The sequence below is a fragment of the Copidosoma floridanum genome, unplaced genomic scaffold (assembly GCF_036245765.1).
Source record: "Copidosoma floridanum isolate Cflo_tuat_1 unplaced genomic scaffold, Cflo_Japanese_pri ptg000012l, whole genome shotgun sequence".
Lineage (NCBI taxonomy): Eukaryota > Metazoa > Arthropoda > Insecta > Hymenoptera > Encyrtidae > Copidosoma > Copidosoma floridanum.
This window is the reverse complement of record NW_028321889.1, coordinates 7,526,254-7,552,016: the sequence shown is the minus strand read 5'-3', so window position 1 is coordinate 7,552,016 and position 25,763 is coordinate 7,526,254. Positions and strand designations below refer to the sequence as shown.

At 45.1% G+C, this 25,763-nt stretch overlaps 2 protein-coding genes across 2 annotated transcripts in view; one reads left to right on the top strand and one right to left on the bottom strand.

Annotated features, from left to right (window-relative positions):
* by (focal adhesion protein tensin) overlaps positions 1-25,763 on the bottom strand; it is a 143,296-nt gene that overhangs the window by 98,099 nt on the left and 19,434 nt on the right. The gene's annotated exons all lie outside the window — the stretch shown is intronic.
* Positions 12,836-16,830, top strand: LOC106647971 (putative sodium-dependent multivitamin transporter). Its single transcript, XM_014364562.2, has 7 exons — positions 12,836-12,841; positions 13,419-13,538; positions 14,253-14,474; positions 14,539-14,882; positions 14,940-15,056; positions 15,133-15,804; positions 16,179-16,830. Exons 1-7 carry the CDS (start codon positions 12,836-12,838, stop codon positions 16,474-16,476), a joined length of 1,779 nt encoding a protein of 592 aa, XP_014220048.2. The 3' UTR covers positions 16,477-16,830.

Below are 25,763 nucleotides of genomic sequence, written 5' to 3'. Positions count from 1 at the left end.
GATTAATTTTCTTGTCGCGAGTGCAAATTCGTATTAGTCATTGTGCTATCTTTTGCCGATATCTAATTTATTGTACCTCTACGAATGTCCAAAGTCACGCGCGTGCAATAGCGCGTCACTGCATCGAAGGCGAACCGGAGATCTATGCTAATGGATTTTGAGAAAATTGAAGGCGGCACTGTGTTATACAAGTAACGAGCCATGAATGCAGCCACGGAAAAAAAAAAACCCACCGATCCCGCGATCTACATAAATTCATGTTTGTCGCTGTGACTCACAATCGAGTTGTTTAAACCTACGGCTACGACCACTATTACATTGGTTATATGTCAATAAAACAAAAGAAATGGACACATTGTTGCCACTTTAAGAGGCTTGCATTGAAAGCTGTACATTTTACTCTAACGAAACAAAAAAAAAATAAAAAACAGTTACAGTTCGATTATTAAATCGCTCCACAAGGTCTCTCTGATTCCCTTGGACGTATAATATTTTTACCGAGTCAGAGATACCGTAATCACAGTTCTCGATCTGCGACTGCCAGAGAGCAAAGAATTTTCGCGAGACAAATGAACCCGCGCACATGGTATTTATCACGCCCGAGGATGGTAACAAGTTTATGTGTGACCTCTCAAAAAAAAAAAAAATAAAACAAAATAAAACAAAAACATAAAAAAAAAAAAAAAACGTGATAGCGTATATTATAACAGATGCAGGGGAGGAACGATGAATATCGGGCGTTGCCTCGCGATCTAAATTCCCTTACCCCCGCACAATCCATCGCTCATTCGTCATTTATTTTATTTTTTATGATAGCCCCGAAAAGATAAATTTCGAAAAAGATTTATGTAAGTGATTTTCCAATACGCAAAAAAAACAAGCAGACGCGGCTCGTAAAAAAATGAATGTATCATCGTAGTACATTCAGCAGCCAAATGCTACTGGCTACTCTCGAGAGCTATCGGGGCAATCAAGCGGACGCACATCTTTGTGGTACTCGAGAAGAGAGAAAAAAAAAAGAGCACTCGAAAAAGAGAGATCGAAAGAATTCCGTTGGGGTTGGCGCCGAAACCCTTGAAAAGTCGGGCGTGCGAAAACAGCCGATGCCCCATACATAAACTATGCACGTATATCCTCGGACACGCGTGCAAAAACTCTCGAGCACGTGTTGGTAACATACAAGTACACGAGCCGAGATCTTTGAGGGGCCCATGCATTACTTAGAAACGTCATAATCCTCCTCTAATGGCACTTTACTCCGCGTTGGGTATTGGGTTAAAAACATGTATAGTTACAACGTGACTATACGTATGTACGGGAATAGCGCAACGCGCAATATATATACTCGAGGGGTATAAATTTTCTCTCGGTCTCGCTCGCGAAGGTGTGTACGTACATGCGCGATTGTGCTATGTTGTGGTTTTTCAAGCATACGGTACAAGCTCTCCTCGCATCCCCCCCGCGGAGAAGACAAGACGACAACAACAAAGAGTACGCGTGTATAGGATCACAATTAGAGATGTATGAACGCGCGAGGCTCGGCTGGCGTTGATGAAACGCGATGGTTTTTCGAGGATGTATGGGCCAGCGCCGACGATTGATAGGGTCGCGCGCGCGTAGGGGTGCAGTTATGTGTATATGTATTATCTCGAGGACGCGTTTGCACGTTTGTCCATTAGGGCGACTTTTTTTTTCATCAACTCTGCGACACTTCTCGTTATTCCCGGTCCTGTGTATGTATGGCGTATCACAGCATTATGAATTTGCACCATCGGTGCAGTTTTGATGGGAAATACCGTACTGTACGTGTACCCATTGGGTTTCCTTCCAAACGTTTCAGTTCAAGCTCATATTTAAGACTGTTCTCGAACAAATTAAAGATCATCCAAATTTTCATGGTTCACGAAATTAACGGTAACCCTATAAGTATAGTTGGGGACGCTGAGCCTACACGCCTCGGATTCAACGGGACACTCTTTTCCACATGTTCTCGATATATAGCGTGTCTTTCGTTCCATAAAAGCCGTTCACGCGTATAGGGAGGTGGGAGAGGATCAAGCTCTGCAGGGGAAACGCAATTTTTTCTTGATTCCCGGCTAAGTGGTCCATTGTTCCAGCGGCCAGAGCACACTACTTACTCCATGTCGCTGCGAGAGATAACCAGAGCTGGCTGTTGCACGTGCCTTATGTATATATATGTACGTATAAGCTATACGACGCGTGCGAAATGCCCAGGAGCGGCTCGAGGGGCTGACTTTAATTGGCTACCCTTTGCGCGACGTGCACACGCGAGCGGGTAGTTTGTTCGGGGGGACAGGAAGAATTTGTTACGTTTAACCATGTGCTTGTACGAGGAGGGAAAAGTTTTTGTTTGGATAGATTTGGCGATTTTTGAAAATCATGTGCCGCATTTACCTGAAGTTGAACGTTAATTGCCGACCATGGGTATTTCCCTGCGAATTCCGGTGCGTTTGGGTAAGCATCGCGCGTCCCCCATTGTCGGATCGAGATTTTTACATTTTTCCTCCTTCGCACATGCGAAGCTAAACTCTGCTGTAGTGTATACAAGGACCCGTTAGCTCGGACACGGACCCTCAATTAATTTTCCGCCGAGATACGAGCCAAAAATAAACGATAACTCGTTGAAAATTCGAACTACGTGCACGGCCAGTCGTTACACCATAAGGCTCCGTGCATCGATAAATTTCCATCGAGCTATTATGCGGTATGGTGTGTCTTGCACGTTTGAATAGCGGAGATTAGAAAATGAAAGAAGTCATGCAAGAGAAAAAGGACCGTGTCGGTGCGTGCAAAAATTTTGTAACAAATGCCACCGGCTGGACGGACGAAGGGAGAAAAAAAAGAAACGTGGATATAAATCACGCGGGTCTTGTGGAAAAAAAAAAAAAAAAAAACACGAGTCGCGCGATAAATTTGACTTTCATCGGTTCTCGATCTGTACACGCCGCGCCGGTGCGCATTAATTTACGAGCTTCCGCGTTTACATCGATCGGAGAGCCTTGCAATATCACTCGATACAATAAAAGCAGAGCCAGTCAATCGAGTTCGCCGAGGGAGAACAGCAATATCAGCCGATGGGCGTACGTGTATAGCTTATATACGGAGTGCAAATGATTTATCACTAATTGAATCATTTTGATGCGCGCGCGGGTTTTCGCATCACAGCGCTAGAGATGATCTCGCTACGTATGGTGTCTCTGCGGTGGGGGTCGTCTCGACGATCTGATTTCGCTTCGACAGCCCGTTCTATGGGTGCAATATCTATACGGGTACCGTTATTTTTATTTAATTTTTTTCAATTGGAGTCCAAAACTCATTATCACTATAGATCACTTTATAAATATAATTGTACTTTTCAACTAAAAACTCGCAATTTTCAGAAGAATATGTAGGTACAGCAGCTAACGGATGGAGGTCTGAAGCCACGTATGATATGTTATTACGTTATTATTAATTGTGAAATTATATTATTGTTGTGTCATTTCTGGTGATTATTTCCATGGGCGTACTGGAAAAGCGTCAATTTTCATTAAAATCGTAAAATCTCGAATTCCCGTAAAAACAGTCCGATGAAACAGTAAAATAACAAAAAGTTCATCATCGACCCATCAAATGAGCGGAAAATTGTAAAAATTTCTCGACCCTACCGATCTGTAAATGCAGAACTGTATATGTATACTTTGAATCAATTACAATTAAAGTGGTCACGCAACTATTGAGATGACCAAAAAAAGCCCCGCATATGATTGCCCGTCATTACGACGCGCGACACAGTATAATCGATAAAAACTCGCGCCGATAATATCTCCGCGTTTTGCAACGATCTGTCAGTAGATGCATATATATACATTATAATGTAACCCATATAGGCATGAATAATGCATGATGGTACGGAAAAAGCGATTGATAGCGCCTGGAGCCGATGCGATACGGTACACCCACCGAGGATGTAATTCGCACCACGGAAGCTGGAGGTGGTGAGAAAATTGCTCGTATGAAGAGTCGTGCGCGCGTAAACGCAAGGAGGACGAAAGCCGTTAACAGCGTGGCAGTTTATGTTGTGTATAGCTGAAAGGCGAAAAAAGTTCGGAAAAAGGCGCCCGCCTCATGTAATTTGCTCCATCATCTCATTAGTAGATACACCACGGCAAACTCACCATACTTTTTTTTCCCCAAGGAGCGAAGAAAAAGAGAAAAAAAAAAATTTCATACAACACGCGTAAGATATGGGTAAATATACCGAGAGAAATGCAGATTTATCGCAGCAGTTCCCATTATTCTTTCCTTTCTCACGCGTGACATTGCAATTCGGAACGGGCGCGTGGAGCGTTTAGCGCGAACATGGGTGTGCATATAAATTCAAAGGCGGAGGGAGCGCGTGTCTTACGCATACGAACACGTAAGAACAAACCAACCTGTTTTGCGAGCCTTTTTATGTAATATCAACACTTGCAATGTATCGGAGGGGCGGGGGTGAACTAAGAATTTATCGATCGTCCGTTGGACTAATGGCACCGCTGATGATACCTTGAAAACGGGAACCAATTTTAATACACACTTGTCGTCAATTTTATTAAATGCCTGTAATTTAGAAACAAAATGTTATTATACCAACAACAAAAAAAGACCTAGAAAAACATTAGCGTACAAAAGTATCGTCTTATCCGATCAAACGAAAATTCGCGCTGAAAAAGCAAGCGCAGACATTTAATAAACAAACATAAGGTCTCCATTCCGCCGTTCCCAACACAACAAAACATCAGTAATCGAACTCTGTAACAATGGCTTCACAATCAGCACTTAAAATGCATATCTAAAACTTTGTTGTAAGTACACGTTTCGTCATTATTTATTTATTTTTTTCATCCACGCGTTATACGCGAATAATGGCATGCAACGTATGTATATATATATATACCTACAGGTATACACTTGCACTCACCAACTCCAGCGCTGCACCAACTTTCACAATTTGTATTTTTGAGCGACCGCTCGTATCGAGACGCAGTACAATGCATCCGATGCATATGATATTCATCATTGCAGCTGGTAAATGAGCCACATGGATGTATACATAATATACGGCGCTCTCGCTCCATTATATTTTTTTCTGTCTGATTTGCTCGGCAAACTACCCTCGCGCATTACCGATTATCGAGCGTAGGTGCGCAACACGTATCTCTGAAATTTATCGTTTGTTTAATTACGTCAACGGGGAACTCCCCGTCACTATTATTTACTGCTAATTGAAACCGAAGCCGGCAAAAGGGTAAGAAACTACGACCCCACACACACATGTATTAATATAGGTATACTGCTATTATAATAATCACCGGTGCACACCTATCTATACTCGTAGAGCGCGCGGTGGCTCAGTCGGCTAGGTCGTGGATTGGCACACGGGAGACCGTGGTTCGATTCCCGGCCAGTGCGACTATGTCGGGCAAGTACACCTCTGTTGATATCTCACATGTGCTTTTTCACCACGCAATACTCCTCGAAGAGGGTTTAGGCGATGACCTCTGCTCGCTGCATAATTGCCTAATTTCTTCCTACCCCCTCCCAGTAATGGGAGGCCTCCCATCCCTCTTCCCTTCCTTCTCCCAAGTGCTAAGTGCCCTCAGTAGTGCCCTTTATAGGAGCATGACGTAAAGCATTATAATATAAAAAAAAAAAATCTATACTCGTATATGTTGTATATAAAGCTATACATTTTCTCGTCACTTGCGCGATGCGCGCGGCAACTAGAAGACCTTTTTTTGTACTTGCATCAATCACCGATTCGCCTCATGTGTCATCTACGCAACTGTTGCTGTTACAAAACCGATGAAATCGGCTTGTGCGGCGATAATGACAGATAATTGCACCGAGAAGAGGCGTAACCATGTAGGCACGCCTGATGCACAACACCGAGCCCGCGGTCATTCGGTAATTTATAAAATACCTGATGCATGATGAATTTAATGCTTGTATGAGGGTAATTGAAAAAAAAATGTTAATCACCAAATACCAACCGATAGTATAGGTAAAGGAAATTAGAAATCTCGAAACGGTGTCTTGGTATTCCGATCCGACGTGCCGTCGGGATGAAGGGACTTGTACACAATAAGGCCGAGACTATTAATCAGACTCTAAGAGTAGTCGCGCGTCCGAATATCATTATGACGGGCGATGGCATATTAATTACCTGCCCATATAATGCGCGATTCAACATCCCGAAAGAGTAAATACACGCGGTACGAATGAGATGCGTACAGAATCGGCTACACGTTGATAAATTCTATAAGAGCAGGAGAAACTATATATAGTAATGCAAAAATCGAGATGGGGAATAACAAACGCGTGATTAATGGCACTGTCGAATCGTGTAGCACAGCGCAGTTTGGCTATATTCAATATACGGGAGTGCTTTACGCAACTTGTCACTATTATTATAGCGAGAGAAAATAGAGACGCAAGCAAAAGAAAGTAAGTACCCGATGGGAGCAGTGCGTCGATGAATGAACAGTTTATCGTCCGTGTTGATACGTATAGGTATATGTATACTCACGCACGGTGCGACCGGGGATGATGGAAAACTCGTGGCATCGTGGGCCGTCCCCTTCCTTATAATCCATCAATCTCTTCTTTTTTCCCTTTCATATATATATAACGTACACACTGCACGTATAACGAGGGTAAGTAATTTATAACCGTTTGGTAATTTTCTCATTGAGCCAATTGTCTGGCGGGGGAGCCTTCGTACTGATAAGTTAATGGGCCCGCATGTGCGAACGCAATCAACTCTGCTCCCAAATTAATTTACTAATTTTTTCTCATCGTATATTATATACATACACCTCTTTGATACTCTTTTCGGATGGGAGTAAAGCAACACATTTTCATGTTGGAGATGATAAATAATGTCCAACTGAAACGCTGCAGAGATACGGACCGGCTGCCAAATTGCGTTCGGTTCTTCTTTGCTGTTTGTGCGCGCAAACGAGTTTACGAGTGGTGGTAAATTGACGTGGCCGCATTCGGGATCTGCGGAGCGGCCTCGCTCGTTGGGAGTTTTGTAAGTTTATGTGGTGCATGACCCGAGCCGTGCACTAGAAATTGGATTTCAGTGCTTTCGGACTCATCACCCCCCGTTCAACGAATAGTACTCGAGTGTATTTCATCGATACGGTTTTTTCTCTCTCGATGAAGTAAAAAAGTATTATTTCGAAACACGCTCCAATGCTGTAGTATCGATCCACTGGCACAACGCGGTATTGGTGCAGAAATCTGGTGGTCCATCTAAGAAAACAGCGGTAGATCAAATAGATATATATATGCGGGCCTTTGAAAAGGAAGGAGATTCATTAGAGGTGCGGCGCCTCAAAATTTTGTTTGTACGCATATCCATTCCTCTTTGGCAGGAGCTTTGAGACGTGGGTTTGCAGTTTACACCGTAGTTAAGTACAACCTAAATGTACAGAGAGCAAAAGGGGATGCGCTGTTTGCCCATCAAATTGGCAGAGCTGTGCAGCTACTCCTCTTCTCGGATCACATTTCACCCGAGAAAACAAAAATCGGATGGAGAATTTACGTCTTTGCTTCTCATCATTTTCCTTTTTTGATGCTAAATAGAGAATAGCTATATAGCGTTAGATTGTTTTTTTTTGCAAAAGTGTACCTTTTTTTGTATTCGTTTAAAAAAAAAAACGTGACGGTCTATATATGCGAAGGGGGAACTACGAGGCTGCGCCAGAAGATAAATAATAGTCTTCGAGACAGGCTATGATTATTCAAATGGTCACGAACAATGTCACACCATTCATCAATGGTCGTTGATCGTCTAACAAAAGAACGATTAATGATTGGCATTCTCGCAGCGTCGCATGTGAACAACGAGCCACTCACTTCGCGGAGCACCTTGTGTCGAATACCATCATTTTTATTGTTTCTCTCGATACAGAGGATAAATATACACTGTACCCATCTGTCATAACGTCATAGTTTTTTTTTTGTTTCAACCACGATAATCAAAAAAGGGATACTTTATAAAACGTCCGTACCAAAGTATGTAAACGCGTGTACGTGTATCAGTAAGAGTTGTTAATTGAACCAAAGGTGTAATTGATTTAAATTGAAATGAAAAAAGGTTCCTACGCAATTAAGGTTCTAAAAAAGTACGAGGAAAACTTATAAACGTACAAATGAAGATATTGAAAAAAAAAACGATAAATACCTGTATCAAAGGGAGAGAGAAAGCACTTGTATTTTTACCAGCGATATAGCGAACGCATAAAATGTATAAAGCGCAAGAATCTCTGTGTGGCGCAAACAACAATAATGTATACGTTATGCGTATGTATAAATTGTGATATATATACGCGCACACGACCAGTTCCCCTTATCATCTAAGGCTATATGCGTCGTACTTACCAACTTCGTATGGTGTGTGTGTGTGTGCAAGCGAGTGTCACTCAGGCCCTCCCATTCCCATTGTAAACAAACGCCCGCGATTCCGCGGGACCACCACCGTATCGGACAGGAATGAAATTCAAAGGAGAGAGCCAAGTATATACACCTACACGTGTATAGGAGGAGGAGGAAGGCGGTGACACATAACAGTGCTCTGGAATATCGCGGACTCGCGATCTCGCCTCCATTATGTATGTATAACGTGTGTATTTACAGTGAAATGTGTGTATATACCATACCTGGTCTAATAGACGGACATTTTCCAGATCGGACAGCGTAGTAGGTATGGTCATATTATACCGTTGCTATGTGCATTCGAATATATTCTTTCTCGGGTAGATAAGCACTTGCAGCTCGCACGATTATTAAATTTCATTGTGAGATACATACTCGTTCGAGTAAAAAAAAAAAGTAGTAGTCGAGTCACACACGTGAAGCGTTCTGCAAAAAAATTCCCGTTAAAGCCCATGCCCATCGGCAAAGTACGAATAAGTCAACGACCACAGGTTTTCCCTCGGTTCGTGCAAGCGCAATGGAGTACATATGGACATATATAACACATACACGCGCGAATATAATGTCAAGCTGTCACAGCAGGCCGGTATGGGGCGGTCCGTCCCCGCGACGCGATTTCTATTTTCTAATCGGCGTAAAGGCCGGACTGCCCCCCCCCCCGAGTTTTGTATTTGTATGTAACGCATGTGTTCTGTACCTGTTATGTTTATCAATGCATTTATATGTGTATATGGGTACACACGAACGGTTTCATTACTAATCGCTGACCTCGATATCACGAGCTCCGAGGAGAGAGAGGGCGGGGGGGGAGAAAAAAGGAGAACCATTGTACCCCCGCGGCGTGATTACACGTGCACACTCGACTCTGGCACTTTTATGAATGACGCGCGAGCGCGTGTGACAAGAACAAGGTCTCGCGACGCTCCGGCATGTTTATTAATTCGCGAAAGGGATATAGAGAGGGAGTGCTGTTTTTCCCTCTTCCCCTCGATGGAGAGTAATGCGTGCTGCATTAAAAATATACCTACATGCAACCTGCACGTGCCGAATGAATTTTGTTGTTGACTGTCTTGTATCGTTGTCTTTGACACCCTTCTTTTTTTCTCTTTTCCAGTTTATCGTCGCCTGTACTTGTTCGTATATACACCATACGATACATCGTCGCGCCCGGGAGGAACAAAGTATGTTATCTCGGTTTTGCAATAAAAAAAAAAAATAATAAATAGTATCTCGAGCAAGCGGCTCATCGTTTATACTCTCATCGGAGATGTAGTTGTTTTCAACTAGCATTTTCCTCGATGCTATCATTGTTTTTCTCGATTTATAGGTTTTTCAATTGTTGGGATTTTTAATTCATGGATCTGGAGGTTTTTTTAATTTAAAGAGAGATACCGTACCTTTTTCCTCCTCCTTCCTTCCCGGAAGATGGTACGGCGTAAAATCTTTCGATTTGTCACAAGGAAACAATACGCTACATCAATTCAATTTTTCGACAAATTCATCCTTTTATAATATTGTCAAGCGTTTGTTTTTACATTTTTGTCCGCATCACATTCTCATATTTGTAAAGCAAATAAGAGGGATGGAAGGATCTTGATTTTTCAAGACTGAAATACAAGAAGGTGGAAAGGGAATAATAAACGCGAAGGCCATAGTATTTTCGGTATTTTTACTCCGAGATCGATTTTGCCCTTCTCAAAAGAGCCACATGCGCGGCGAAGGAGCTCTCGTGAAAATTGATATACCTAAGAACTTTCCCAATGTGGTATTTTAATTTTAGCTGCTGGCGAACATATGCTCGAACTCCATTGCCACTAGTAATCTTCAGGAGTCAAGGACAAAGAACTACATTTTTAGAAGATTATACGTCAGGCCAAAAGATTTTTATTGGACATTAAAAATTTTCCCCTTTTCTGAGATATATACTCGAGAATACAACCGTTTAAAAATAACTTTGTTGATTCACTGATTGTTACGTAACGCATACAGCGCTATCACGACGACTCCAATTGATTACTCGTACTTATTGTAGATATATGTATATATATACCCAATTGCAAAAATGGTATTCAAACCAATATACATATACGTAAAATGTAAATTGTACATCAACGTAACCAGTCACATGCACTCGTAGACTATATTGCTTCGATGTCGCAAGAACTGGCGATGATAATAAAAATCCCGTTAAATATAAAAGAATATCGCTGTTGTCGCCGTTCTGCATCTCTTGGATCAGCGTGATAGTTTTCCTTAGCTGTCTCTCTGCGCATTTCACATTGATCTTCCAAAGGTGAAAACCCATGCTGCAAAAGCAAATGTATCTAACGCTACCATCTGTAAAAACGAGTTTATATCCATACACTCGGACGTATTTGCTTTTGGTATATATTATATAGGTAGTGGGACGCGTGGAGTCTAAGCTTAGTATACTTCTGTTGTAACCGTAAGTCATATCAACACAACCACGCCAGCCTATATACGTATCCTTCAGAGCGAACGTCTTACGTGTGTTGTACATTATGTACCCATACTAGGCAACCATCTCTATCTTGTCACGTATCATTTTTTATCGGTTTCGGTGAGTAAGATTCGAGCCTGTAAATTTTCTAAATAAACAAAACGGCACTCGAAATCTCCCTTTTTTATTTCACGTCAACGTCTCTCTCCAGTGTATTGTCATCGGCAGTGTGGTGCTTTTTCATGTTCGCTACAGGTATGCTCAACAGCCACGGGCGTACACTCGACCGTAACTGATTAGTTCCGATGACAGATTTTTGTTTTTTTGTTTTTTGTTACTCGCGTTGCGGTCTAATGCTACTCGAGTCGTTTTGTAGCCATGTATATATAACTTGTGGGTACCAATAAGCCAATAAAACTGTTATTGATAATGTTAATCTCGAAAAGATTGCCCCGCTCATAATACCATCGGCTTTGCTACTGATTTCTATAATTTACCCTCTTCCTTTCCCTTACGTTTGCCAATTACTCGCTCATCTCGAGAGATCGTATCAAGAGCCTCCTCTCCGAAGGATAATAGTGGACGACTCGCCGTATCTTTTTTTTCCTTTATTTTTCCAACAACCCATTGATTACGAACCCCCTCTCCTTCCCTCGGCCCGATAAAACGCACGTCTAATCCACGAAACAGCTGTACTCTCCGATGTCGCAGTAGGTGGTTCCGGCTAATCATTGACCGAAATCAGTCGCGGGTAGGTATATATACACCCATACACTCGTCAACAACTGCTTGCAAATTGTAAAATATTGCAGGTGAATTTCATCCAGCCGGCTCGCGCTGGTAATTATAACGATCGGCGAGCTCGGCGGCAGCCGGATTTAATGGACGTCCCCCGATACGTTATCCCGGCGCTCGTGCCGCAGCCCGTCTAACGACTTAATGACGGGAATCCGCCACTTACCGACTACCTTCTGCTTCATCTTCCTTCGGCTCTCTCTTTTTTTCTTTCTGTTGCTCCAATCCAGCAGTGCTTCTTCTTCGTCATCATATCTCTCTCTCTCTCCCCTTTCTCCTCCAACGGGGTGCAATAATATTCTTGGTGTGTCCGTACCCAATAGGAGCGTACGATAAAAACAAATCGGGTAAAAAGAAGCGAGCGTCAATTTATCAAGACCGGCAAAACGATCGTGTCCGCGAATCTTAATAGATTCCGCTCGACTGGCCATACTATCGCTGCTCGCGATATCTAAATTTCAGTCGAGCACGAGGAATGTTGATTGCAATAATCCGCTTTGCCTGTTCGTGCACATGATGCTTACATGCATTGCGTAACGGCTTTGATATTTTTTCAAAGGATATCTTAATAGTATATGCATCGCGAGGAAACATGGACGATTCCGAGAATCGGTAAACTCGATACCGATCAAGGGCCATTTTCGGCCGAAAGTATAATACGTGTAATGACGCGTCCACACGCAAATCAGAGGAAATTTCGCAAGCAGGCACGTAGCACGCATCTAAAATAAACAAGTAACGAGCGCCAAGGCAGGATAATAATTTTGGACGAGCGGAAGAATAATGGGTATGCATGCGTTCCGCAAAAGTGGGCAGGAGCTCCCGAGCGCGCCCGGGACGTTTTTTTTTTTTTTTTTGTCATTCAAAACGCTGAGCCATCTTTTATGTAATCCAAAAGCACGGCATCCAAGCGGGCTCGCTAAAATTGAGCTGCTAGACACGAACTGGACGTCAACTCGCGCGTACACTCTGCCCACAGGCTCCAAGAGATAAAAGTTCATCGTTTTCTCATCCGGCATGAAAAATCACGCGGATGGATGACTCGAGCTGCAAGCGACAAATATCCTTGATCGGCGTATATCGCTAACAAAGATGGAGGTTAGTGACACATTTAAATTCTTGCACTATTATATTACCATGGGATGATTTTGTTTTTCCTCACGCGCTCGAAAGTGCCCAAAGTAAAAGTTACGACGCTCGGCTCGAAATCGCGATAAATGTTACGCGTGAAAAGCAACCCGATGCCGAATAACTCTTGGCTCGCGTATAAATTTGCATGCGCGATGAGCGACGCGTTATACTCGAAAATAAATTCAGACAGCCAATCTTTTTTTTCCCCTGTATCTTGTCAAGTACTAAACTGTTGAAAATACAAGTATCCATCCGAGCTGTGGTGCAATAAGCGGCCTCGAGCAAATATCTGCACGTGACACAGCCACGGGAGGCTGGTAACTAATTAGTAAGGTAAACGTACAGTGGGTACAAGCACCAACGATTATTTTACTCGTTCGAGAATCAAACAATAGCTCGGAGTAAGGTATTCGGCCCAAATCGCGTCGTGATCTCGATACACCGGGGGAATGTATCTTGGAGGGGGGGGGGGGAGAAAAAAAAATCTTATCACGGCTACTTTGCTGAGTAAAAAAAATCAGCCCGACGTATGTTTTATATTTAGCCTGAAAAGCCATCGACGCTGCAGCCGCCGGATTACGCCGTCATAGGCGTCGTGATGCTGATCTCGGCGGGCATTGGCGTGTACTATCGTTTCACCGGTGGTCGGCAAAAAACAGCAGAGGTAAATGTACAGTTGTGTGTTATTAAAGAAATAAAGAAGAAAAAAAAGATAGTCGAGCTCCACTGATCAAAGAAAACTCGCGATCGTATCGCCGTGGACGTATATAGAGGGAAAACCGAGCTGCTGCCAGCGCGAGGAACGAGTTAATCGAATAAGCCATAATTCTCGTGATTCCGCAATAATCCAGCAGCTCGTATGTGTACTTACTCTCTTTGATTGTGGTTGTCGATGCACCCGAACAAAAAAAAAAACGACCGAGCTTCTTTCCGTACGCGATTGCCTATTTTCCGATGTCTCATTCTTCATAACCGGCACATCCGATGGATCGTATTCCTTCGCTTCTCTCTTGCACTCGCCATTACCGAACGAACGATCGGATTACTTTAAGTTTTTTTTTCCTTTCATTTCCAACAACTGGATGGACGAACAATTTTCATGCAGATGCGAGCACTGAGAGCTCGGTTGAAATCAATTAACATCCGCACTTTTATGATCGGTAAGCAGCTAAAGAGTCACACATAATGCATAAAAGCTCCTTCTCGAGAATAAATTTTTTTTCCCCTCCTCGTAATGTTGATACATAAACAAACAAGATTACTGAATAAAAATTCGACTCTTACGAAACGCCAATATATAATATAAAAACTACGGGTCATCGTTCCACCCATACGTGTACGCAATGGGTAGATCGCGAGTAACAGATTGATTGAGCAGGAGTACTTTGTGGCGAACCGGATGATGGGCGTAGTGCCGCTCGGCATATGCCTGATGGTGTCCTTCGTCTCGGCCATAACCACCTTGGGCATAAGCGCCGAGATCTACGCGCACGGCACGCAATTCTACGTCCACTACGTCGGCGCCGTGCTCGCGACCATCGTAGTGGCGTACTTTTATCTGCCCGTCTTCTTCGAGCTCAACACAGTGAGCGTCTACGAGGCAAGTGTTCCAAAATCAAACCCATACGTATTGTGTTAATTGTTATTTCCCACCACGTATACAGTACCTCGAGAAGAGGTTCGGCGTGGCGGCGCGCCTGGCGACCAGCGTAGCCAACTTTGTCCAATTGACGCTTTACACGGGCATAGTACTGTATGCGCCGTCCCTGGCGATCGAGGCAACCACGGGCCTCTCGAGCACCACCAGCATCCTCTGGCTGGGGCTAATATGCATCTTCTACTCGGCGATCGGGGGCATAAAGGCCGTCCTCGTGACCGACGTCTTCCAAGGCGTGCTGATGTTCGTCTCGCTCGTCTGTATCGTAACGGTCGCCTCGGGTGAGATCGAGGGTGGCCTGGCCAGCGTCTGGGACACCGCCCTCAAGGGCCAACGCGTCGAGCTCCTCAAGTACGTCCATTTACACTGATTTCGCTGCATCATGTCACTGTAAATCGTAAAATTTAGCTTCCAGGTGGACCCGACCGTGAGGCACACCTGGTGGTGCCTAGTCGCGGGTGGCTTCTGTCTCTTTTGCTCGCTCGGCGTCAACCAAGTCCAGGTCCAGCGACTCCTCACGGTCAAGTGCGTTTAGTCCATTTGTCGTATTCTCCCGACCCACCCGCAATTATATAAATCCATCATTTATACGCGTGTGCAGATCCCTGAGATCGTCGCAACTGGCGTTGTTCCTGAGCCTGCCCATCCTCGTGTCCTACGGCACGTTCACGATGTTCTGCGGCCTGGTGCTCTACGCCGTCTACCGGGACTGCGACCCCGTGGCTGCGGGCTGGATAGCCTCCCACGACCGGATAATGCCGTACTTTGCCGCCACGAAGATGTCCGGCTACCCCGGGCTCGTTGGGCTGTTCGTCGCGGGGATCTTCAGCGCCAGCCTCAGCACCGTATCGGCCATGCTGAACTCCTTGGCCCTGGTCTTCCTCGAGGACTACCTCAAGCGGGGCTACGCGAGGCTCGGCAAGACCTTCCCGGTGGAGCAAACGGCCGCCTTTGGCAAGACGCTGGCCGTAGCGAATGGCCTCGTGAGCGTGGGAATGGCCCTGCTGGCCGGGAGTTTCGGCAGCTTGGTCCAGCTGACCTTGTCGGTCATGGGCTCGATTTGCGGCCCCGTGCTGGGCATCTTCACGCTGGGCATGTTCATCGAGGAGGCCAACGAGAAGGGGGCCATTTTTGGAATGTCGATGGCTCTGCTGACCTGTCTCTGGGCGAACTTTGGCAGGTCCCGGACCAAGGCCCCGATGCTACCGGTTACCGCAAGCGGCTGCGCCAACTTTACGGCCCCACCCGTCAACACGACCACGTTGGCCACCGGGTGAGTGTAGAGACACGAGTGCCGTTATCGGCCATACTTCCTCATTAACACCCCCGAAACTAAATACTCGGTGACTGGTGACATGCTATACACAATTTCCGATGGGAAAAAAAGTCCATACTGTATAGTCCAATGGGAGCATCGCCCCAACGTGTATGACAATGGCTTTTACATTCGCACAATAAGATTCGCTACGTTTTGTGGGTAAAAAAACACACACACACATACAGACACGGCATCCCGGAAATCCGCATTCTATACGTTTACACCGCACGTAACAAAAAAGCACCGGCTCTTGACAATCGAGTTGATTGTTTGGAATGGCCAACCTGACCAACTTCAATGTATTTCGAGAGACATCCGTTTGCCAACAGGTCGCCCGAGTTCTACCTGTACCGCATCTCGTACATGTGGTTGGGCCCGATGGGCCTGGCGATCACGGTGGTCGTGGGTTACTGCGCGAGCCTCGTCTTCCGCGAGTTGGAGACCCGCGCGGGTGTGGCCACCACCAAGCCAGACCCCAGCCTCTTTACACCGTGGGTGGCTCGACGGATCCGCCGGCGCAGGGGTGCCAAGGAGGACGCTACCGCGGGTGGCCAGGTGGTGTTGGGCTTGGAGGAGCGTCAGTCGGTGGCAAGGGAACCGAGGAGACGTGACTTGTTGCGGCCGTGACGCCGGGAGCGCGCCGACGAGGGCGCGCCCGGTGTCAACGAGGCCAACAGACAGCCCGACGGCAAGGCCATCGTCGAGTTCTGGCAGAACGAGTGCGCCCCGCACGATCTACACGACTTTGACGCCGACGGCGAGTAACTTGACTTTCGACAACTGCATAATAATATATCTGTTGCCGCGTCCAGCGCGTGTTTACACGTGACGATTGCGCATGTATACGCCAATGGAACTATACACGGTACAACGATACAATGTAACAGATGTACCGAGCGTCTACTGTAAGTTTTGATCGGTTAGCGGATAATGTACGTATACCTGTACCCAAGACTCTCGATTCTCGTATTGTACGTTTTATATTATGTACTGATGCTTTATAGGTGAGACGCGACACCAATATATTTAACTATTGAGTTGTTGTTCCGCGATTTTAGAGGCTCATTGCAATAAGATTTATCAATTGGATACTTGTACTTACGAACTTTTAACGTGCGTGTATAAGTGTAGCTACGGACTAGTCCAATGATGGCAACACTCACCTGAAACATAAAAATACGTTTGTCATGAATTAATGAATTCGCGATAAGACATTGTATGTGTATTTGTTATTTTAGTTTGAAAAAAAATATCTTTCGGATAATAAATACGTTTTTTCCTAAATTTTATTTACTTCATAACTCAGCAGGTAAATTTGTGTGACAAATAAAAAAAAGCGCTTGTCAAAGGAAATAGGGGAGAGACAGAGAAATCGCCATTCGTTCTCAATTAGGTATATTGATTATGAATCGGACACAGGATGTAGTATCTTTTTAAAAAATAGAGCACTATATGTATATTTACACCCAAAAAAGTTGCACGAGAACGTTATTACTTAATTTCGTGCTTTATGCTGCATATCATATAAGCACAGAAAGATATTTGACGTCTCTCAGAGAGCGCGACTGCCACGCGAAAACTATTAAGAGCTTTTCAATTATTTTCTTTCTCGACGCACGTGCATCTATATGTATACACAATTTTGAACGCACTACATAAGCGGCACGTGGACAGTCAGGTATTACCTATACATGTATATTTGCGAGGTGTGCACACGCGATACTGCTTGTGCTATATAACATTATAAATACACACGGTTATTAATACCATAATGTAACATAGGGTCAGGTATAGGTATAAAACCGTAAATGGGTGTGGCCCACGGGTCACCCTCCGACCAATAACCGGGCCTCACCACAAACCCACTAACTGCTATATATTATATTATATCCACAAACGGAGGGGCGCGTGCACACATGAGCGTGAGATGGCCCTTTAATTCGACTTAATTCTACATGTTTGCATATCTCACGGTATAACCATACGCACACGTCATTATATAGGTATAGAGGATGTATCGCGTGTCGTGTTTAACGAGCGCTGCACGCACCTTCCTCGATTGCGTCTCTTTTATTTTCATTACCATAATAGGTATTACCGTCACTGCTCAATTTGTGCTTTGCAGCTATACGAGCGGTCCCACTAAGTAACGCAACCACGGCGGTCGTGGAAAAAAAGCCCTTTTACCGAGACGGTGGGGGTCGTATATACACAACATCCCGAAAATGAGTCGTGTATAGATAGGTGGTTCGAGCTTTGCTGATGAATCGTGACTCGTCACGCACCGAAACGTGTATTAGCTATACGTGGTTACACATTAACTGTAGCTGTCTCCGATGATACAAAAAAAAAAAAAAAAAAAAGAAGAAAAAAAAAGAGATAGGGGCTCTCTCGGTGATTCAAGCGAAAATCGATCCGCGCACACACACTCCCAGGTTAATCGAGCGCGTGTACAGTCCGCCGCGCGCCTCCTAAGAGCCAATATCAATTTTTTTTTTTCCTTCCTCCTCTGCTCACTTACTCGCTTGGAAATTACGGGCAAGAGGGAAATTGGAGTCCCGATGATTTTAGGAAATTAATCGCTGCTCGCCCGAGAAAGCCAACTCCAAGCCCTGTAACCACATGTCTCTCTCTATATACCTATATACTTAATACACACACAGCTACGGCACAATGATTTTGCAAACTCATTGCTCTAATGACTCGAAGCATATGGGGCCGCAGAGAGAGAGAGAGAGCTCATAACCATTATACCCGTACAATAATGTATCTAATTGTAACTTATCGCAGCTGCAGGGAATACACCGTAAGTATAATATAGAGGCGTGCGGCTTACACACGGGAAGGGGGGAAGAAGAGGCTACTCGCTCGGATCGGATTTTAAAAATCAGATTGCGGAGGAGATTAGCTTTTTCCAGTAGCAGCTGCGCGTTTCAAAGTGCATAGGTCTACCAATACGTGCATGAAACGAAATCTAGCGAGTCACCTTAAATCCATAATACGCGACACTTTGTAGTTCGCGGTACGTGCCGATCGCAATAACAAAACGAGAAAAGCTCGCAGCGACGTCAGCGTTGTGCAGTTACTTGCCGCCCGAGAGATGCACCCGTCAGCCGAGTTAATGGCACGTACATCTTCATCGAGATGTTGTTACACGAGGCCCGCGACGGCATAATTTATGCTAATACCTCGGGCATCGGAGGAGTTGCGACGCGACGTTATACACAGGTATGTCGACGTCATAAAGTGCCTCCGTACGGCGTGATCGGGCGATATTCGCTTTTTTCTTTTTTTTTTTTTTTTTTTTTTTTTGCTGCTCTTTGCTGCGCGGAATCGGCACTGGGACGAGAGCCCCACACGACGTCGGTGACGAGAAAGGAAGAGGAGAAGCGCAATCAATGCGCATCCCAAAGAAGGGAGGATGTAGCGAGGATCCTCATGAATATGGCACTCTTTCGCCCTTCTGCCATATGCACCCATTGAATGTTTCTCCCCCTCCCCCTATTTCCTTATGTGTACTGTAATGCATAATATAACTGAGTAAGGCGGTATTATACGCTGTACACGTGTATATGTAGATCAGATTCTTTTGTATACCGATTGCAATCAAATATTGCTTCGTGCAAAGATATTGACCCTATGCTATAGGTGTATAGCAACGGGCTCGAAAGGTTTCCAAGATCATCGATGTTTTTTCCAAGTACTTGGACAAATAAAAACGAAAATTCGTGAAAAATGTGACCTATAAATCTACGGTATAATCGTAAATATGTATGTAAGAAACGAGTTCCGAAATAGCCGACACTGTAAAGTGCAGGAGACACGTTTATTTTCCATACCCATCAAATGAAACACGTGCGATTCAACGAGCTACTGTTATTATACCCCAAAAAGTACATGGATATGTATATATATACGCATGGGTACCGGTCCTTTTGCCGCGGCATAAAAGTGCCGAGGCAGCAGTAAAGGTATATACTTATACAGTTTCGCGCGAATTCGCCGAACAATAATGAAACGCAGTGCCGAGAAGGCGAATAGTATATATATAGGGGGAGGGGGGGGTGGGCTCGCCATCGGAGTCGAGAGGCCCGAAACGGCCATATGGAAGCATCAGCTGCAACGGCATGACCCATCGGCACGGGCTTATACGCCGCCTTTTAGAATTTTCCTCTCAAAACTCGACTGATGGTCTCTCTTCCCCCCCCCCCTCCCCTTTACTCTCGTGCACGTCAGATGGTGGAGCTGCGCCGCTGATTTCGCTTCTGCGAGGGCTGCACGGGCGTGTGCCACCAGTCAAGATAATCAAGCACGAGGTCGTACACGCTCGTAAATTACCGTACCTCGGGGATGACGACGCAGAGGAGACACGCTCGGCTGTGTCAAGGTCTGCTCTCCGAGTCCCATACGAGCGCGTTATTTATAGCTTATATTATATAGTTACGCACACCGAGAGCGGAAGCACACGACATGTGCGTTGAGGTGATTTTTCCGCGGGCATCGGAGACTCTTTCGTAAACGACATCCGCGCGATGGTGGTGAAAAAATATTGTAAATTAACGAGGGGCCAAGCAATGCTGGTCCATGTACTTACAGCCAGCTGCGTAACAAAATTATAAATTGACCGGCCACCGATGCTCTTGTTGAGAGTATAATACCTACATTCTGCTCTATATAAATACGTATAGGTACCTTATATATACACACACCGCACGGCAGATGCGATCCTTGAGTATATAGTATGCGAGGGAGGAGGCCGGCATCGTTATTATTATACATCATTTTGCTGAGCCGATCGTTAAGGAGATCGAGAGCTTATATACATGTATATACACACATGACTCGAGAGAGTATACAGTGGCAATCGGTAGCGTCCAGATGGAAGGGAGAAGAAGCCTGCAGCGCGCAAAAATAGCTCCGCGGAAATTCGCACTTGGCGCGGCTCTCCTCCCCCTTATTTTGCCGATGGGAGATCTGCTTCGTGTATATTATATCGACGCTCGCGGTTTCTGCGGTCGAGCCAACTGCCATTATAAAGAAAACAGCAGCTTGCGTCGCTGCCTGTCCCCCTTTGTGTCGGTCTTCTCTCTGCTGGACGACAGACCGAGTATATACTTTATACCTGTATACATCGTAGTGCTCTCTTTTTGCGCGCACGTCAACTAGAGGAAACGTCGAAGGAAAACAGAGAGAGGGTGTACAGGGAATCGCGTCGCGCATATATACACGGTTGCAGGCGTGGGGCGTTTCGAAACGTGTCTTTTTAGCTCTATATATTTATAGGCTGCGGTCACACGAGCGTGCCCCACCTAATCCTTTTCTCCTGATTAGCGTTAAGTAACAAACTTACGACCGCAGCTCTCTCTCTCTCTTTTTCTCACTCGGGTGTATCAGCTGGTGAGCATACGTGTGCTTTTTCACTTGACAGCTCTGCAGCGTCGTTGCACTATGCGAGCTCTTGCGTCATACGTGTTATGTACTTGCCCGATGATCATGTACGAGTGCACGATACATAAAACAAGTAGCGTCACGTGCATTGTACCTTCTGCGATTACAATTTGTGAAAAATTGGCCATTTTCACGGTTATATCTTGTTTTGCTCGAGGAAAGAAAAAAGAAGAAGACTTTAATGAAAGGGACTTCTTCCAAAGTTTATATTAAAAAAAAAAAAAAAAAGTTCTTACTCATTTTGATGGTAAAAGTCGTAATATGAGGTACTCTTCGCCTAAAGCGTCCGTAAATTCTTTCTCGTATGGGTATACTACTATGATGTACCTCTCATACTTACTTGGTTTACACTTAAATGTCACATAAAACGTAAAAATCGCGCTAATCATCGTCATCATTATCAATTAAGGAGTCAACTTTCCCATGTCCCGATGATAACAGTTTACACGAGTATATGCAGTCCACGCAAGCCACGCCGCACGAGCCGTAAAGCAATTTTCACTTGTTGGTGATTCGCTAATTGAACGTAAATTTCATTTTTCTCGCCGCGCCACTTGGCACCGACGCGACATCGGGCCGCAGTAGCCAGCCCATAACGAAGAAAGTCATAACCGTATACACACCTATTAATAGAGAAGTAGGTGTGTGGGCGAGAGGAAGCGCGTCGGGGCAAAGTGAACCCTATAAGATTTTATAGCCGCGAAGAAGAGTTTTACGAGGCCTCTGAGATGCTGTATAGCTGTTATATGCACCCAGCGGGACTCTTGGTCGTATATATATAAGTAAAAATACACACCTACCCACCAAGTGTAAAACGCTGACAGTTGAGCCACTCGGGGGGAAATAAAAAAAGGGCATTGGTAGGCACACGAATGTAAAAAAAAAAAAACGGACGATGATGATGTAACACCAGGAATGAGAGTCCTGCGAAATAAGGAATACAAAACTTCCCTCCCTCAGTCTTCCCTTTTTCAAAAACTCTGCAGCGAGTAGCGAAAACATGATAGATACAGCTCACGCTCGACAATCGAAGCGAAATTCGCGGGTCTCGTGGTAATAACGTGCTTATATAACGGCGCGCCACGAGTGGGCGGCCCCAATTAAGTCGATCGATCGCCATGCAGGGATAGCTTCGGGGACCACACCGGCACCTCGCGATAGTCGGGGGGGGGGAGAGAAGGGCCCCGCAGCAGCTGCATGGGGAGATGATTTATAGGGACGATATTGTCGTGGCGCTCCTTTTCTACCACCGCGCCGCCCGGCAGTGTAGAGGAAGAGATAAGACCGAGTCGCTGCGGGTCGGGAAATGCATCGCGGGACATTTCTTTTCTTCCCGACCCGGCCAAGGATTGGTTTATGGGGCTCTTGTCGCGGGAGATCCGCGCGGACTCGTCATTTTCTAATCGGCCCAAAGTGTCGGGGGAGACAGATATCCCTATCCGACGTGATTTATACCGAATGATTCGTAATCGTGTACGGTTTATTGAAAATCAGATTCGTATCGTCCGAGACTGGTATATATATATACGAAAGTTCTTTATCAGCCCCCCCCCCAAGCGCCCGGCTACTATGTGTACCCTATACACGATCTGGGGTGATAAATTTATATGGTACCCCGTCACTCCTTGATTTTTCTAATAAATCTCGCGTTTATTAACCATTTCCTCGTTACGAGCGGGTTGATTTAAAATGAAATACATATACATACCTCCAAGAAATGAAGCTGAAACGCGGTTGGTATGACAACAATTATTGGGCCGAGAAATCTAATGATCATCTCCGATCGGACGCTTCGTCCGGGGGGAGAAAAAAAAAATTCCACGGGACGCGTCGTCCCTCCGCGCCCACGTCGCATCGTTATACGTTATCATCGTCGTCGTCATCGGCGCATAGCTATTCCGGGTGTATGACCCGCAGTAATCACAAGAATCGTCCGTGCATGGGGTACAATGTATATATAGGTATATGTACACCCATCCACTCGTGGTGTGTACCCTCGCTCACAAGTCAAAGGCACCGCCAGTCACAACGGCATCGTCCCATCACCCTCGACTCGAAGGAGACGAGAGTATAATATATTGTGTACCTAGTTATACGGGAAACAAGAAGAGGGCCATACCCAGTATGCAACCATATACCTATATGCACGTGGTATGCCATCGGAATTCTCGTCCGTGCGATCGTTAGGTACATCGTATACGTATATACGTGTCCCGCGGAAATCTTCCTCAATGTGCTTCTCGTGTTGCACGCGCCGATACGCCTCGAAAGTCGGGGTCGCGGGATTTTCTCGGCTTATATATATATCTACTTCATCTTCTTGCTCGCTCTGATGTTTTCATGCAGGACCAATGTGCACTCAGGGCTGCTGAAGAAAATGGCCAACAATGGCCCCTTTACGCTGGGACAACCCACAGACCCCACCATCATGGTTTGACAGTCTCAAAAATCAGTTTCTACAAGTGTGAACTTAACTATACACTCAGTGGTGTACAACAAAATGTAAATTAAAATTCACGTTCGACTTGGTGATGGTTGCAGGACACCTACAAATATATGACCGTGATGAGATAGGCACGTCAAAAACATTGAAAAGGACAGCTCGATCCAGATTAGTGTCGATGATAAACGAAAATATCGTATCCTTAAACTCGGATCGGACGAGATTTCGAAATTAGCGTCCAAAGGTCAATTGAAATATCGCGCTCTTGGTCTGCTCGGCGACGATGAGGCTGCGCCCGGCGAAACACGATTCCACACGTCCTTTCACAGGCTGGCGAGGAGTATAATGTAAAAAGAAGTACCCACGAAGCAAGCAAGGAGAGGAGGGCCAGTGGGGTGCACCACCAAGAAGGAGAGTGTGAGGGGGAGTATAGGGTAATCGGATATGCGATTAATGCCACCTTTGAGTACTCGCTGGCGCGTATACCAACTCGAGCATACATACACATGTATATCTTTTACCCACACGTATCGCGAATAGCGACAGGTTTTGCAATCTCGCGGCTTTTTATCGTTATGATTATTGTTAATTAAATCCCGGGGATGCATTGGGATTGGGTTCAACTGCATCCGCCTGCAGATTTGCATATTTACGAGCGCGGGTATTTCAGAATTCGGTCCGGCGAATTTCATGTACACACTTACCCGAGCATGCGTTTGCCGCGCGTTAAATAAGTTGCTCGTACGAGATGGCTCGTTGCTGTCATACAGATATTGTATCGCGTTAACGAGACTCGCCGAGGTCCCCGTTGATGTATTTATTTATTTGTTTGTTTTTTTTTTTTTTTTTTTTTTTTTTTAGCAGAACCGATCACACGTTGGCTGGTGCCAAGAGAAACGGTAGATGTTGTGATATTGGTATTTTACGATGCTGGAAGAGTTAATTTTTCCGGTGGGTTTATTGAGGAATTCGAAGCTGAGCTGCGGAAAATAGTTTGTGCAATCCGAAGATAATATTCTCAGTCCAATCAGCATCACTTTTTCCTCTTTGGCCGGCAGCGTGGGAGTCTCAAAGCGATGCCGTTCAGACATGGCGTAATCGAACTGATCAATTTTTTATTAAGTGAGAAAAAAAGACTTTATCCAATGTATGCAAAAACAAGTTGACGCGGTACATATAAGTATGTATAATGTGTAAAGCGAGAGAGGAAGAGGATGTCGAAAAATCTCGAATGTCACCGGAATGGCATAGGGAGAAAATCTTTGTTTCGGGCCGACCGGAGGCCTTACAGGCGTCAAGTTGCCTTTCTCCCGAGGAGGCCCGCCTTCTGAGAAAGACGAACACAACACCTTCCCAAACATTTTTTTTTTTTTTTTTTTTTACTCCTACCTCGTTGGGATCCGCTTTCAAGTGAAAAATAGGCAATTACGAGGTTACGTATACGCATATACAAACATAGTGTGTACCGTATATCCAAACGGTCAAGTGTTGTTTATCAACGCATCGCCTTTTTGTCGGACCAACACATTTACGCGGATCTATGTATGAATTATCAAAGGCACTTTGATTTTCGAGCAATAGGCGCTTTGTAAATTTGAAGAAAAGTAGGTCAGGGGATGCTCTTCCGCAGACCACGCAATCAAACAATCGCGTAATTTTCATCGTATGGACGTATCAGAGGCGTTTTCCGTTTTGTGAAAGCCTCTCGTCTATATAAAAATAGCGCCATCATCGACGTACGTGTATACCTGCACAAAAAGCCCCACTGTGTTTTGTAAATAAAGGAGCGCGAAAAAGGGGGAAAAAAATGGCCACAACCAGCGTCTCGCCCATGTAAAACTGGGTCAAATCGCACGATCGCGATCTCCCGTATATATTATATACCCGTGAGCGCACCTAATGGCACATGCATAAAAGCGCGCACAGGGAGGGCATTGTCGCGCCTCGTAGATACACAAAAGGGGAACGAGGCGTAGCTGGCGCCGAGCCGCCCGCATCAACACGGAAACGGCTCGCGCCATAG